General features: G+C 40.2%; 1 protein-coding gene across 8 annotated transcripts in view; it reads right to left on the bottom strand.

The window, feature by feature from the left end:
- LOC119743138 (cation channel sperm-associated protein subunit gamma-like) overlaps nt 1-15,957 on the bottom strand; it is a 57,762-nt gene that overhangs the window by 20,987 nt on the left and 20,818 nt on the right. For 7 of the 8 annotated variants that reach the window (XM_038219548.1, XM_038219512.1, XM_038219529.1 and 4 more), the window contains 2 exons: nt 2,398-2,729; nt 1,800-2,031 (listed from right to left, as the gene is read on the bottom strand). In XM_038219548.1, coding sequence (XP_038075476.1) covers nt 1,800-2,031; nt 2,398-2,729 — 564 coding nt within the window. Of the gene's footprint in view, nt 1-1,799; nt 2,032-2,397; nt 2,730-15,957 lie in introns of those variants that run through there. The other variant, XM_038219557.1, reaches the window with a different exon arrangement.

The following is a 15,957-nucleotide window of genomic DNA, read 5'->3' as shown; positions in this document are numbered from 1 at the left end:
CTGTTCACATTGTAAAGTATTTCTCAAGTAATCGCGCTGACAAAATTTCTTTTGTTTTAGCCACTGTGACCTTGACCCTTGACCTTTTGGCCCCAATGCAATAGGCTTCCTAGGATTGCCAAGAACAATCCACAAACCAAATTTGAAGTTCACATGTAAAGTATTTCTCAAGTTATCGCGCTGACAAAATTTCTATTGTTTATAGCCACTATGTGACCTTGACACTTGACCTTTCGGCGCCAAATGCAATAGGCTTCTTTGGATTACCAAAAACAATCCACAAACCAAATTTGAAGTTCATATGTTACAAATTTCTCAAGTTATCGCGCTGACAAGATTTGTCCGGACACACACACCCACCCACGCACGTGTGTAAATGCCGGCAATCGTGGACGCCCCATTGTCCCTAATCCTCTTTCCTTTGTTTAGCGACAGCTCTCATTGGTTTTGTACACGATTTGAGATCGTGGACGTTCGGTCAATCGTGGACGTATTGTTTGCGCCCCAATTCTTTTGTCCTACGTCCACGATTGCTGGTGTTTACATACTCACCCACACACACTTGTTTGTTTTACATACGCTATGTGGACATTCCTTTGTTTTCATGTAGTTAAGAAAACTCGGTACAAAAAATAACTTTACTAAAATTGTGAAAACTCTTTCAACCCAATTTTTTTTCTACGATTCCCTATCGTGTTTCTCTTCATTCTGCCACACATAAACCTAACCCCAAAATGCCTCTAAACCTGTTTTCCAGAAAGGGCAAAACGTTATGTGGACACAGCTTAGTCCACATAACCGTTACGTCAACACAACCTGCATTATGTGGACATCTTTTGGTCACAAGTCCACATAGTGAATGTAGGACAAACTCACACCTGTAGACAGACATAGTATACAGAAGGAATACATACACACAGAAGGAATACACTATCGGAGTATCCCCCTCCGGCTTACAGCCAGCGGGACAAAAAGTGACTTCTCTGTATACTTTTTTTTTCAAAAATATGTATTTTGTCATCACAAAACAAATATTCTGTAAACAAAACATCTGATATTGAGGCTCCTGCACTGTATAAATATAACCAAATACAGGGTGAGTCAAATAAAGCGGAACCCAAACCCCAAAAATTATATTTCATAATTAAAAAAATATGTAGCACCAACCATAATTATGAGTGGAAAGCAAATTTTATAAGCTACTGTTAGATGAAAAAAATTACTGAAAATGCTCAATCCGTTCAAAGAATATCATCAGTTAAACACAATGACCCTAAAAACTCATTTGTCCAAAAGTGCGATTTCAAGAATCGTCGTCACAATTGTCTTCAAACACCACCAGCGATAAAACCTCAGTTTAAAAGTTAAAAACATTCAACAAATTCCTTTTGAAGGCCCGTCTTTTAAAAAAGTGAATTTTATAAATCATATTGTTTGCCTAACCAGGGTTGTTAATAAAGATATTTTGTACTACAGTTGTTGACAGTTGTTAAAACAAGTTTTCTGGGTCATTTTCATTGTTGTTCCAAACAGTCAGAAAATACACAATAAACTACTTTTTTGACGAAACAGGTTTAGGGTCATTGTGTTTAAAACGAATTGAGCAATTTCAGTACTTTTTCCATTGAACAGTAGCTTATGAAATTGACTTTCCACATATTATGTTTGGTGCTACATACTTTTTTAAACATATAATATATTTTTTGGTCTTTGGGCTTCGCTTTTTTTTTTACTCACCCTGTATCTGGATAGGGACCCTTACAATTGGCATATTCTAAAATATACAACAGATTCATTACCTCTACAGCCTTAGTTGTGATAAACTCACTGTTGCTTAGTATCACTGTCGCAGAGCCTGGTATCCCTCCTATTACATATGTAGGGGTTTTTCCGTAGGAAGCAATCGCTTGGTATGGCCTTCCTGAGAGCAGTACAGGTAACTGATGGATTAGGGTTGAAAGACTTAAGATACTGATGTTGTCATACCTATTTGCAGACAAAATGTTATCATCAGCAATGTTGACCAACTGCCTGTAAATAACCAGAGAAAGATGGAATGGACAATTTTTGGACATCAAGGTAAAGTTTCTAGTCCTTGGGCACTTTACTTCAAAAGTTTGACTGGCTTTATTCTATCACAAAACTTAATGTTGGTTTACATCTAAAACTCCTAATTTATATCTCTCTCTCTCTCTCTTCTATGAAAGAGCCTTTCGAGTGTACAGTTCTTTTATAAACGAACATTACATAACTGAAGTTAAATTAAAAAGAGCCTATAGCAATTGTAGAAAATTTGTATAAAAATTCACATTTACAGTACAAATTTAACCATATGAACAATTCAAGAAAAAAAGCTATATCAGACAATTGAAATCTTTAAGTTTGTACATTCCACACCTGAAAGTCTCTATCTGACACCCAGAGCATCCTATCTTCACATCGAAGTGCATCACTCTAGATTTGGCATCAAGAAACAGAGGTACAAACCAGGCTGGCTGGCTCAGTTCTGCAATAATGCCTGGAACCGTAGTATCATTTACATCAACTACAGCACCAGGTAAGTTGTACTGGACAGCATTAGGGTGATAACTTTCTGTGTCTTGCTCTGCAAGCGTCAATCTCACCATGGGAAGAATGCCAGAGAATGCGATTGTTCTGGCAATTCTGGAAGACAGTTTTCCATCACAGTACACTTGTAGACACAGAAAATATGGGAAGGTCAAATTCTCCTGTAATGACAGATGAAAAGTACCATTAATTTTGCAACTGGTGCATAACATCATTGCTTAAGGATTATTGAGAAGCCGTTTGTCAGTTGAGAAGCAATGAGTAGTCAGGCACTGGATACTTTTTATCCGTGTTTTGAACTGATATTTTGTTTGTGTGCATATTCGCCCTGAACAAGGCTAAAAGCCACTCAAGGTACAGGGCTACAAGACAAATTAAAAGAAGAGTCAGTACTCGGAAAACTGTAGAAATTAACGTTCCTATTGAAACAGGACATCAAGGGAATCAAGCACCAGGCAAGGAATTCAAAAGATCAAACTAGGTTTTACCTTTCACTGAGGTATAAACACTGTATACTCAGTGTGTTACCTCCCAAGTGAAAGTTGGAAAAATAGTTTGATTTACATCACCCTGACGCAAAATTCCATCTTGTGAATTCAAAAGAGCTCTGCAAGAGCCGTTGATATATCCTTTTGTTCTACATCTAAGTTTTGCAACAGTATACAGATGAGAAGAGGCAGAAAGCCGAGTTTCTCTTTCACTGAGGAATGAAGAAGGATACACTAGTGGTGTAAAGACCATGAAAAAAATAACAGACAACAAACATATGGTGAGAAAGAGGTTGCAATGACGAGTCCAACTCCATACCAAACAGATTAGCTACACGCTTCTGCACCCTGTAAAGATAAGTAAAGATAAGTGACAGGTAGAAGCTGCAGCCCAGATGTGGCAGTACCGGTAGCACTCCATAAGGGGATGACACAGTAGTGGCCAAAAAGAGCAAATACAGTGTTTGAAGTTAAACCTAAAAGTGGACATGGCCAAAGAAGAGTGCTGCACCTAAAGCTGCTGTATCCAAAAATATACATGTACATAAATGTACAAACTTTGGGCCCAATTGCCAGACACCGCATCTGGTCTATTTCAATTTAGATGCAAGTGAAATGTTACTGTGTGAAAAATGTTCATTATTAAAAGTTTGCATTAAAGATAAAGTAACGGACTGAAATTAAAGCTCATCAACAAAAAAGTCAAGGAAAAAGTCCAAGTGCACCATTTCACCAAACAACTCCACTACCACTGCCACTGACAGTTTATTTTGATGCCTCTTTGCTATCCAGATTATTATTGTGACTTTAAAGCACTGCATTTTGTACAACTAAATATGAAATCCCCCAAAAAACCCACAAAATTTGAATTTCACTGAAATCGATCTCCATGTGCTTTGTATGTACTTTTATGTGTCATAGAGCTTGCTCATATTGTGCTTTTACCAGTACACTACAAATTGGGCACCGACGAGTGGTGGAACAGATTAATATAGCACTGGCAATACACAAACCCAATGAATAATGAGATAGTGAGATTGGAGGTATACTCTAATCAGAGGATTGGAGTGTTGATAATCCAACCAAGGGCCTGAAAAGATGTTCTCATGGTGGTTCTAGTATACAAATAAAACCTAGTTTGAGGGTGGACAGTCGATATTCGCTCCCGAGGTATTGGAAACTGACAAACTTCCAATATATATTAATAGGGTCATTCCACGAAGGTAAGATACAAAGTGTGACATTGGGATCAAAATTTTCAAATTGCTTGTACAAGTTTTGTTTATGCATGTTTTGATAGCCCAAGCTTTGTGGTTTAACAATTCATTCAAATTTAAGTCACATGATTTTGGAAAGTTGGTGAATTTGTACACAATATATATTTACATGTAATGACTAGATGGAGAAGTTGTCGATGTAACCGGAAGCATATGTCCTGTTACATCCAAACCTTGTTTTGTTCATGATTAATACTTCAAAATGCTTCAAATTTACACCAAACTTGAGTTTATCATGAAATAGCTTCATTCAATAATATCCATACTTATATACTTTCAAAGACTGCTCAAATTTTTATTTCCATCAACAACAAAAAATAATGGTTCTGGACGTAACATGTGGGACACCACTACATCACAATGCGGTATTTTTCACCTCGATATGAATGGAACTAAATGTTATTTGTGTTTAGAAACGTTGTCCCCAAATCTCTGTTTCAAGGGCAATTGCAGATTGCAGGTCATGATTTTATAACTTATTTTAGGCATGACTATGTCAACCGTTTGTGGATGTAACACGGGACATGCCACCATGTTCCCACAGGCATAAGATTTTCTTCATATTTGGCCAAAACATTCATTTACATAGACTGCGATTACATTATTTTACAAATACCAGTTAAATCATGAAATATTGGGGTCAATCCGACCTAAATTGCTGCAAAAAGAAAACTTTGCACGAGCCAGTTGTGGATGTAACATAATATGAAACAAGGGACACCATATGTTACATCCACAACCCAATTTAAATTGTGCATGCGATTTGGGTAAAATATTTTAACATCTGATATTTATTTTTTTTCAATAGAAAGGGTACATCTTCTCGCTATAATTTGTGTAAAACCTCAACTCCAGTCCACTTGTTTTCTTTTCAAAGTGAGTTATTTTTTTAACTGAAGGTTTCTTTGTCAGCCTTATTGTCAAATGACATTTGTTTAAGAAATAACCATTCCATAACAAAGAAAAAACTGTTTTATAATCAGACCTCAGAAAATTATTGCCTGTTCCTCAACTTCATGGAATGACCAAGGGGAGCTTCTTCTTCTTTCGTTTGAGGCAGCAGAAGGTCAGGCTATTCCGTCCAGTTGTCTACGCCATGTTCTTGTTTGTTCGCTGACAATGGCGAGGTCCACCGTGTCAGCTGGGGGGGCCAAGTGCAGCGCATTCGTTGATGATGTGCTGTGCTGTCTGCTGTGATGCTCCACACACGCAGGCTGCTGATGGACGTAGGCCCCAACGAAACATGCTGGCATTGAACCGGCCGACTCCTGTACGCAAGCGGTTCAGGGTGACCCATTCCTTTCGAGGAAGGTCTGAGCCGGGTGGGGCTGTGGTGTCGGGGGTCACAGTAAATTGATCAGGTCGGGCAGTCTGATCCCAGTAAGCCTCCCACGCACTACGCAAAGTGAAGTTGGAGTTGCAGAGGGCTGCAGCATGACGGGAGAAGGGACGACGAGAGGGCAGGCATTGACGACCAAGCTGTTGTGCATCTTGGATTAGCTGATGCAGAGGGTGATCGGAGTTTGCCTCGGCCTTGGACGCAAGCCTGTCGGTGAGGCTCTCTCTGCAAAGCTTTGCAGGTGCAATACCTGCAAGAACAGGCAGGAGGTCTATTGGAGTAGGGCGTAGGCAGCCAGTGATGATACGCATGGTTTCGTTGAGGGCCACATCAAGCTTCCTGGCATGGGCACTGTGGCACCATACTGGGGCAGCGTACTCGGCAGCGCTGTAAACGAAGGCAAGAGCACCAGTTCGAAGGGTGGATGTCCTGGCACCCCATGATGATCCAGCCAGCCGACGCAGGAGGTTGTTACGCCCTGAAACCTTATAACGGAGGGCTTCCAGATGTTTCCTGTACGTGAGTTGCCGGTCTAGTCTTACCCCAAGGTAGGTGGGATCTGGATTGTAGGGCAGGGGAGACCCGTTTAGGGTGACAGTCAGCTGACGTTGGGCTTCCTTGGTGTTTAGGTGGAAGGCAGATGAAGTAGTTTTTGCGACGCTCAACTTTAGTCTCCATGTCATCAGGTGGTCTGCGATGCATTCCATGTCAGCTGAGAACACCGTCTCCATGTTTGTCCAGTTTCTATCTGTGTAAAGGAGGGCCAAGTCATCAGCATAGCCATACTTCCTCACTGTGGTGTTCGGTAGGTCGCTTATGTTGATGTTGAAGAGGATGGGGGACAGTACTGAGCCTTGGGGTACTCCATTCCTCAGACGACGTGGTCGGCTTGTCTGTCCATCACTGGTCTGGAGGACGAAACTGCGGTTGGAAATAATGTTGGCGAGGAACCGCACAAAGTGCCGATCGGGAATGGAGCGAAGAAGTTTCAGGACCAGGCCATGGTGCCACACTGTGTCGTAGGCAGCGGTGAGGTCCACTAGTACGACACCTTCATTGTTGCGTGCTTCAAAGCTGTCCTCGATGTCGTTGGTCAGCTTAACAATTTGCTGTACTGTGGAGCGTCCATGTCGGAAGCCAGCTTGTTCATCAGGCAGTTGGGGGTCGATGATTGGGTCGAGCCGAGCCACAGGAAAATGTTCAAGAAGCTTGTACGGGACACAAAGAAGTGAAATCGGACGATAGCTCTTGGGGTCATCAGCAGCCTTGTTTGGTTTCAGCAATGCGATGACAGTGGCTTTCCGACAAATCTTGGGTAAAGACTGGCCGGCAAGACAGGAGGAGTAGAATTCTTGAAGCCAAGCTAGACATCTGGGACCACAGTGCTTCAGGAATTCTGGAGGGATGTTATCAGGACCTTGAGCTTTCCCGCATTTCAGTTGGGAAATGGCAGCAGAGAGTTCTGCGAGGGAGAATGGAGATGACATATGCTCGTCAACGCCTGATGCCTTCCACAGGTTTGTAGTCTCCTGTTTCACAGTGCAGGCGTGATTCTTGTCTGCATCTTTGAAGTGTCCATTGGCGAGGATTTGCTGAGCGATGGAGTTAGCAGTGAATGTACAGTGCTTGGGGCGATTACTTCTGCCAGTAAGACGGTTGAAGGTTTTCCAGGCTATTCTACTGGAGTGTGCAAAGTCAATTCCCCTAGCGACCTCTGCGCTTTTTGTCAAGGCAGTTTGTCAGGTCTGTAGCCTTCGTAGTTGCATCCTCGCCTGGTTCAGCTTGCAGAAAGGCGTCGTAGCATGCATCACACTCTTCATCCCATGCAGGGATGTATCTGCGACGGTGTCCACGAGGAATAGCTTTCTTCGCCGCCTCAATGAGAAGACTGCGGAGGGCTGAGTAGGCTGTATCTAGGTTGTTGGGGGTGGGGTAGGGTATGTTGTCAACCCCAGCATCCACAAGGCTTGTGAAATGGTCCCATCTGGCCTTGCAAAAGTTCCACCTATTAACGGGTTTGGTTGGGACCGGTTCGATGGGGTTGTCAGGGATGATCAAGGATGGTCTGTGTTGTGATCTTGGAAACTGATCGAGGATGGTACGGTGAGGAAGAGGACCATCAGGTTAACAAAAGCCAGATCCGGGTTGGAGGTGGTGTTCCAACGGCCAGAGTGAAAGCTGCCAGGCTGCTTAGAGTCATAGAGGAGGTAGATGCCAGTGGCTGAGGCCCAGTCTTCCAGGGTAGTACCATCTTGATTGGTTGAGCGGTATCCCCATGTTGTGCTATGACAGTTGAAATCTCCGGCATACATGCAAGGAGGGCCATAGGAGGGGAAGGAGTCTCCGTGCAGTCTGGAGGGAGGCGGTTTGTAAAGGTTGACGACAGTGATACCTTCAACTTTCGTGGCTGCCCACTCCACTTCCGAGTCTGGAGGGGACACTGCAATTGCTGACCATTTAACTGTGTTCTTCACAAACGTTGCGATTCCATGGATATTACTTTGGAATCTTTGTGGGTTTGTGTCAGGTGCTCGATGACATTAATCTTGGCCTTTGTTAGGCCTTCCACATTCAACTGCAACAGGGAGATGCCGTCCCGTACGACACTTGTAAGTGACCGCCCTGAAAAGGGCGCATGCTCCGAGTTGGCATCGAGCTGAGGTGGCTGAGGTTGCATTATTGAGGATGTACTTGCTTGACGTTACGGGAAATAGCTGTAGATTGATTCTGCTTCTGCTAACTCTGTTGTTGTCGGTCGCCTGACAGAAGTCAGTTGACAGGGCCCGAAATAAACCATGTTATATTTGTTTTACTATACCTCATACATATTCAGCTGCTGATTGTTTTCGTTGCAGAATGCACCTATAACAAAATCTTAGGAAAAACCTGTCCAACTCACCAAAAGAATATTATTGCTCAACTTAACTTGTTCAGTTAGTTTGAAATACAGTAACTACAGTTGTAAATACAGTTGTTTGTGGACTACTTTCTTTTTACAGGAGGCATTGGACTTAATTTTTTACTTTAACAGGGGTCTCTCAGAATCTTATGAGGGCACCCTGCCATTAACCTTTTATTTAACCTAACACCGGACATGGTTTTGTAAAAAGGCGTCAAATAGTATCACAGACCACATTAGAAATACAGTACAATTTCATGTACTGTATGTTGGCCTACGTTTGTGAATCACAGCTAGGCAATATATAGGTGACCCACACGGTGGCAGGGCTGGCAACTCTCAGGCATTGAGCGTGAGACACACTAAAAAAAAAATTAAAAAAATTGAAAATGATGTTTAAATGATGATCTCTTGTTAAAAGAAATACTGGTTAAACTGGTCAGAAATTGCCTCAAATTGCACCACAGAACGACTAGAATCCCAAAATTTTCGGGGTCCTAATAAGCGGGCCCGGAACCCACGCTGTTGTTGCATATAGTGGTGTTCCCTAACGTGGCACACTTTGCGTTTTCGACATTTACCCCAACTTTTCTCAGTCATGTAGTGTGGCCAAACTTCTTTGTTGACAAACTTCACATTTATTCAGTGAAATACTGGTACTTTTACCTTATTAATGCTCGCTATTAACCTCTGTAAATAATTTCGGTGTCACGAAATTTAATCCGAAAATTAAAAACAGTTGCATCCGGAAATTGGGCACAAAATTGGCCGAGTGTTCCTTAACGTGGCGCACTCAAATAAATCTTGAAAAATTAAAGAATTTCTGTAAAATTGATAAATTTTGCTAAACCATTATTATCTCTACTTACATACCCAACTAGAAGTTTGTCAGAAAATTATTTTCTTATTTTGGGGGGACACTTTAAAAGGTTCACTGTGCACTTCGAAATAAAATCGGAAAATCACGACGAAATAACTTTTTTCTTTTAACTTTGAAATAGGTAGATAAACTCGTAATTTATGAACGGGAGTGTTTAGAACTTGATAAAATTTCACTTTCTGTGAAATTTCAGTTAAAACTTTTGCTCCAGCTCAACGCAACAGGCGAAAAATCAAAGTGCGCCACGTTAGGGGCCGCGACACGTTAGGGTACATCAACAATAGTGCAATCGGTTGAATTCGGATCGTAAAAATACCAAATAAACATCAAACATTGCAGAAAGAGAATTTCTGGAAATTAATAACCGGAACGTGATCTCTATTCCGTTTCCATATATTTATAACAAGCGGGTTGCTCAGCTCAAACTTGTTGCAAAACAGCGTAGTATGTTTCTGCAACAAGTTCAGCCACAGCACAGGTCGTACACCATGCAGTTTACACACTGATACTGCATCATTTGCGTGAAGCAATGTACGGCCAATCTGAGTGCTGGCTGTGCCAGCGGCCGTCGTGAATAACGTCGAGCATATAGTGGTCTGGACAACTTAAATTTTCCATTATTTTTACGAATCACCCACTGGCCAGAAAGCAACTCCGGGAAAGATACCTACATGTAGTAGGCATCAGACAAGATGAACGCGTCGCCTTCGCGTACATTCCCAGGACAGTCCCGGCCTCCATCACCTACAAACTTCACAGCGGCTCCTTCAAGTCATTTCGCCTAGGGGAAGCGGATCCAAGCCACTGATCAACCACAGGCAGCACACGAATTCCGCAGCTGAGTATTTGTAAATAAATTATTGTAAACTCTCATCTTTAAACAATTATTATGTATACATTGGCCTCGCATAACTTAATTAGATGCAATTTAACAGTGTGTTTGACCAAAAAAGTAGTAACAAGTTCAGTATCATTCATTATATAATCTTTTCTATTCAAATCTACAAACATCTGATCATAACCAAACCCTTAGCAAATTTGCATTCCTTGAAAAATATGGATATACACTGTTTAAAAACAACTTATAAATGTACTTCGAAGAGAGACCATATAATGTACTCTATTTACAATTAATTCACTGCTACTATGGATGCCGCTTTTATTACCATAGAGACAGGCTTTTTCCCTTAATCACAATAGTCTTTGTGCTTGTTACTGAGGTCCCAATTCAACATATGACGTAAGTGATTGTAGTGAAAGCAATAGTAGTAGCAGTGGCATCAACAAGTGACATTCTAAATCGCATCCAAGACTGCGTTTTTAATCCAATTCCTTTAGACGAAGAAGACTCTGGTGATCCATTATATAATTCACCTGGTACTAAATACTTTACTGAACAACAAGCAAAAGCTATGACTCAACAACTATCATGTGACGAACCTATTCGATGTTTCATGCGAATGTCAGGAATATTGGTAAACATTTTCAAGATCTTACCCTCACTTTAGAGGAAATTGCTCACATACATGTATTTCATATTATGGGGTTAACCGAAATGTGGCAGAAAAATGAACCAGATTCTATATTATATCTTCCTGGCCACAAAATTGAGTTTAATAATCGACAGAATCAAAAGGGGGTTGGTGTTATGTTATATCAAGGACTCAGTATCATATAGTTTACGTCATGACCTAGTTATCCAATCCAATTATTATGAATCACTTTTTATTGAAATCCAAACGAAAAATACAAACAATATCATAGTTGATTTAATTTACAGGCCGCCCGGTATGAATCTTGCCTCATTTATGGAAGAATTGTCCGTAATTCTTGGAAAAATTGCATCTGAAACTAAAACTTACTATTTGCTTGGTGATTACAATGTTAACTTACTAAATTATGAAACTCACACCCAAAGCGACGATTTCTTAAATGCATTGTATAGCCATGCTTTTCGGCCAGCAATCGACAAACCTATCTGAATAACGTGAATATAGCTACCTTGATAGACAATATTTTTACAAATAGTATTGAACCTCATTCAACTGGAATCCTTATTATCTGGGTTAAGTGATCATAACAATTTTTAATCATTCCTTCGAATCAGGAACAGTACCTACTGATTTGAAAATAGCTAAAGTTATTCCCATATACAAAAATGGCGATCCATCCCTTATTAGTAACTACAGTCCTATTTTTATTTTACCCTACTTTACAAAAATATTAGAAAGACTTGTAGCAAATCGAATGTTATAACTTTATGGATAAATATAATATTTTGTCAGCGACTCAGTATGGTTTTAGGGCCAACTATTCAACTCATCTGGCACTGATTGACCTCATTGAAAAAAACTAAGTTCCTCACTTGACAACTCTCTTCATACAGTCGGTTTATTTTTGGCCCTCTCAAAAGCCTTTGACACTATAGACCATACTATTTTGATTAGTAAACTAAATAAATATGGAATTAGAGGAATTGCTTGAGATTGGTTAAAAACTATTTAAGTGACAGGAAACAGTATGTGGTATGGCAGAATACCAAATCTACTTTTGCACCAATCAGTTGTGGAGTTCCTCAAGGTTCAATACTTGGCCCTATACTTTTTCTGGTTTACATAAATGATATTTGTAACTCTGCCAAAATGCTCTCCTTTATTTTATTTGCAGACGACACTGATGTTTTTAAAGCAGTAATAACTTACTTAAGGCAGTTGACACTGTTAATCGACAACTATGCAAAATCACCGATTGGTTTAAATGTAATCAACTATCCGTTAATTAAAAGAAATCCACAATGTATGTTGTTCTCCAATGGTAAGGTCGACAGGAATATCAGTGTTTACTTAAATGACACACAAATAGAACAAGTTGAAACATGTAAATTTCTAGGTGTAATTATTGATAGTAAACTTTCTTGGAAGCAACACTGCCAAAAAGTCCTGTCACTTTCTAAGAACCAGGGTATCTTTAGAAAACTAAAACACGAATTACCTTCAGATGTCTTATTTTCAATTTATAATACGCTGTCCCTGCCTCACCTTCAATATGGTATTTTAGCATGGGGTAACACCTACCCAACCTTCATCATTAAATTGTATATTGTGCAAAAATAAACACTTAGGATAATTAATAACTCCAAATATACAGAACATTCAGCACCACTGTTTAGTAAATACAAAACCTTATCTGTTTTTGACTTGTATAAAAACCATCTTGGGGTATTAATGTATAAATTCGAAACAAAGAAATTACCCAAAACTGTACATTCGCTATTTAACAAAAACTCGGATATCCATTCTCATAATACAAGGTCAGCCTCAAACTTTCATCTCCATAAAACTAGAACATCTCTTTACTTATCGACTCTCACAAACCAAGGACCTTTATTGTGGATGTGGAACCACCTCAAACCAATGCCTATCTTTAGATCAATGAAGAACTTCAAAAACTACATGAAAAAGTTGCTACTGACAAAATATACTGATAATTAGTATCCCATTAAATTGTACATTCATGTCATCTCACAGAGTGTTGAAAAATATAGTATTGTTTTATAATTCCTTGGCTGCTTTTTGCTTCTTTGCCCCTTCCTCCCTTACGTGTTTTGTAATTAATTAATTGATTTAATTCTTGTAATGTATGGACGTAAAAAGTACTGTGTAGGCCTATGTATATTCATAAGAATGTGAATATTTTTGCTGTTAATTTTAATTCTTTTAAATTTTTATTAGTATAAGTGTATTTACCTGATAGAATTCAGCCTATTGTATATTAATTTATTAGCTTTATTTGTAATTACGGGTTCCAGGTCTTGTACAAGCATATGCTTTTTACCTGGATCCCTCGTATCATTGTTTGTCATTCTTTATATAGTTTCCTGTTTGTTATGTTGTTTCTGCTATGATGTGAAAAAAAATAAACCATAACCATAACCATAAACTTTTCCAGAATCTAGTAAGGGTTAAATTTAAATACCAACTTTGACAATGAGCTTACCAGCTGCCTGGGCACACCACCAGCTACATGTAGGTCCACACTCTCCTGAACTTCTTGAGCTATTTCAGCAAAATTTACCCATCTTTTCACAAAGTGTGTGATCTTGTTTCCTGTTCAACCTATCAATACACGCGTGGTTATTATGGAGCCTGACTATAGAGACACGTTGCATATATACATGCATATTCTAATCGGGGCATGGTCTAGAAGAGAGACGTTCCATGATTGGAAGCAAAAAAGCCCCTTCGTCTACTCTTCCAATCAAAATGATTCTTATATAAATTCTTACATGTAGTTTATTCAGAAGTGCGAGTCGAATATGTAGGACAAAGAGAACGACTGTGCCGTTCAATTTAGTGAGACAACCCACCGGCAAACAATCAAAAATTGTGTTGACCTCCATTGACTTTGTCGATTTTGAGGTTTTACACCCGGTTTTGGAGTGAAAAAAAACAAACCTTTTCCCCTGTGCATCATATATTTGTTAAAAACAACCAAACTACAGGTAATACTCTGAACTTTGAAATGTGTAGCGAGTTGGTGAGAAACATTGACCTACTTGTTTGTTACTGACGAAAGTTTGCAATGAGGGCTCTGTTTTCGTGTCATTTTCCTGCGCTGAGCGTAGGGTCACGGAGCTCCGTGAGCAGATGCGTGCAAGTTGTTCATATGTTGAGTCTGATTTTGAATAGAAAAAGGTTTGTTCAACTTGGCCAGCGGTCTAGGAGGTGACACCTGATGCAGCCACCGTGAGCCACAGCTGAAATCTATTGCCCCCCAAGACCGAGATGGATTTGACTCTTGTCTTAGTCTAAACTGCTCGTCATAAGCACGCCAACCAAGGCCTGGAAATTGAAAGGAGGCAGTGCGAATTATCTCTGCATAATTGAGTAACTCCGCCCAACGTGTGGGATGTTTGGTGAGAAAATGGTAATGAAGGTGTGATAGCAAGATTGCCACATCGAAAGAGTCTACTCCTTTTCGTTGGGACCAGGTTTTTTTCAACTAATTGACCCCCTTCGACCGCCAATGTGTAATTGGCCTTACTAGCATCGGCCGACTTCGCGAGAACTGCGCTGGCAGCATCATGATAACAAAAGGGAAAATCCACATACCCCGTTCACCCCTTGCCAATTTTTTTCTTTCAGATTTTGAGGGGTGCATACCTGCAAATAAACTCCCATAGACACTAGTGCTAAATGCCCGTACTTCAAAATTCTTTTAAAAATACTCAAAACTCTCACAGGTATTCAAGCTGCACAGAAAAATGATGATCAATGTGTCATCTTTCATTTTCTTTTCAATTTATGGTGGGTTGACCATTGACTTTTCGAGATATTTTCACGCAAAGAAGACGACCCCTATTTTCCCCAAAGCGGAAAAGTAGCCATCTTGAAAAACGATCCCTCCACAACATGGCAAAATAGCGCCACTTTCGAGCCCAATAGCATCCAAAATGCTCAGAATTGGAAGCCCCAAGTCCGGGCTAGAGGTTCACTACCATATCTCTTCAATTCCCCAATTTTACGGCGCTCAGAACTCTCTAATATAGAATATTTTGAGGGTATAACTTTTATTCATGAGCTTGGCGGATCGATTTACAGGTGTGTACCCTATAATAGCAGGCAACTTTTAAATTTTAACACAAAATCACATTCAGGACAAGCAGAATATCTCCAAAGTCAATATTTTGAAAAAAAAAAATGAAAGAAAAATATTATCCGAGGTAGATATTAAGCCCGAAAATAGTGATTGTTTTGCCCCTGCTAAGCTGTAGAGTGCCCCCAGCGACAATAAATTGAGTTCCAGCTACTTTTAAGCTCAAAATGCCCCCCCCCCCCTTTTCAAGTATCAATTGTTGTAATCGGGTGATAGCCTACTGCTCCCTAATGATTTGGAAGCATCCGTTACGGCAAAAAACCCTTGTTGATACCTTTAAAACACTTTTTCCCCCTCCCCGTAGGTTCCGCCCACTGAAAAGACCACTGCCGCGGCACAGCGCATGCGCGAAACGGCCATCTTTGTGATTCTTTATAATAGCAGGCAACTTTTAAATTTTAACACAAAATCACATTCAGGACAAGCAGAATATCTCCAAAGTCAATATTTTGAAAAAAAAAATGAAAGAAAAATATTATCCGAGGTAGATATTAAGCCCGAAAATAGTGATTGTTTTGCCCCTGCTAAGCTGTAGAGTGCCCCCAGCGACAATAAATTGAGTTCCAGCTACTTTTAAGCTCAAAATGCCCCCCCCCCCCCTTTTCAAGTATCAATTGTTGTAATCGGGTGATAGCCTACTGCTCCCTAATGATTTGGAAGCATCCGTTACGGCAAAAAACCCTTGTTGATACCTTTAAAACACTTTTTCCCCCTCCCCGTAGGTTCCGCCCACTGAAAAGACCACTGCCGCGGCACAGCGCATGCGCGAAACGGCCATCTTTGTGATTCTTTATAGGGTGCATACCTGCAAATAAACTCCCATAGACACTAGTGCTAAATGCCCGTACTTC

The sequence above is a fragment of the Patiria miniata genome, unplaced genomic scaffold (genome assembly GCF_015706575.1).
Source record: "Patiria miniata isolate m_02_andy unplaced genomic scaffold, ASM1570657v1 HiC_scaffold_11, whole genome shotgun sequence".
In the NCBI taxonomy this organism is placed as follows: Eukaryota; Metazoa; Echinodermata; class Asteroidea; order Valvatida; family Asterinidae; genus Patiria; species Patiria miniata.
This window is presented reverse-complemented; position numbering and strand designations above follow the sequence as displayed.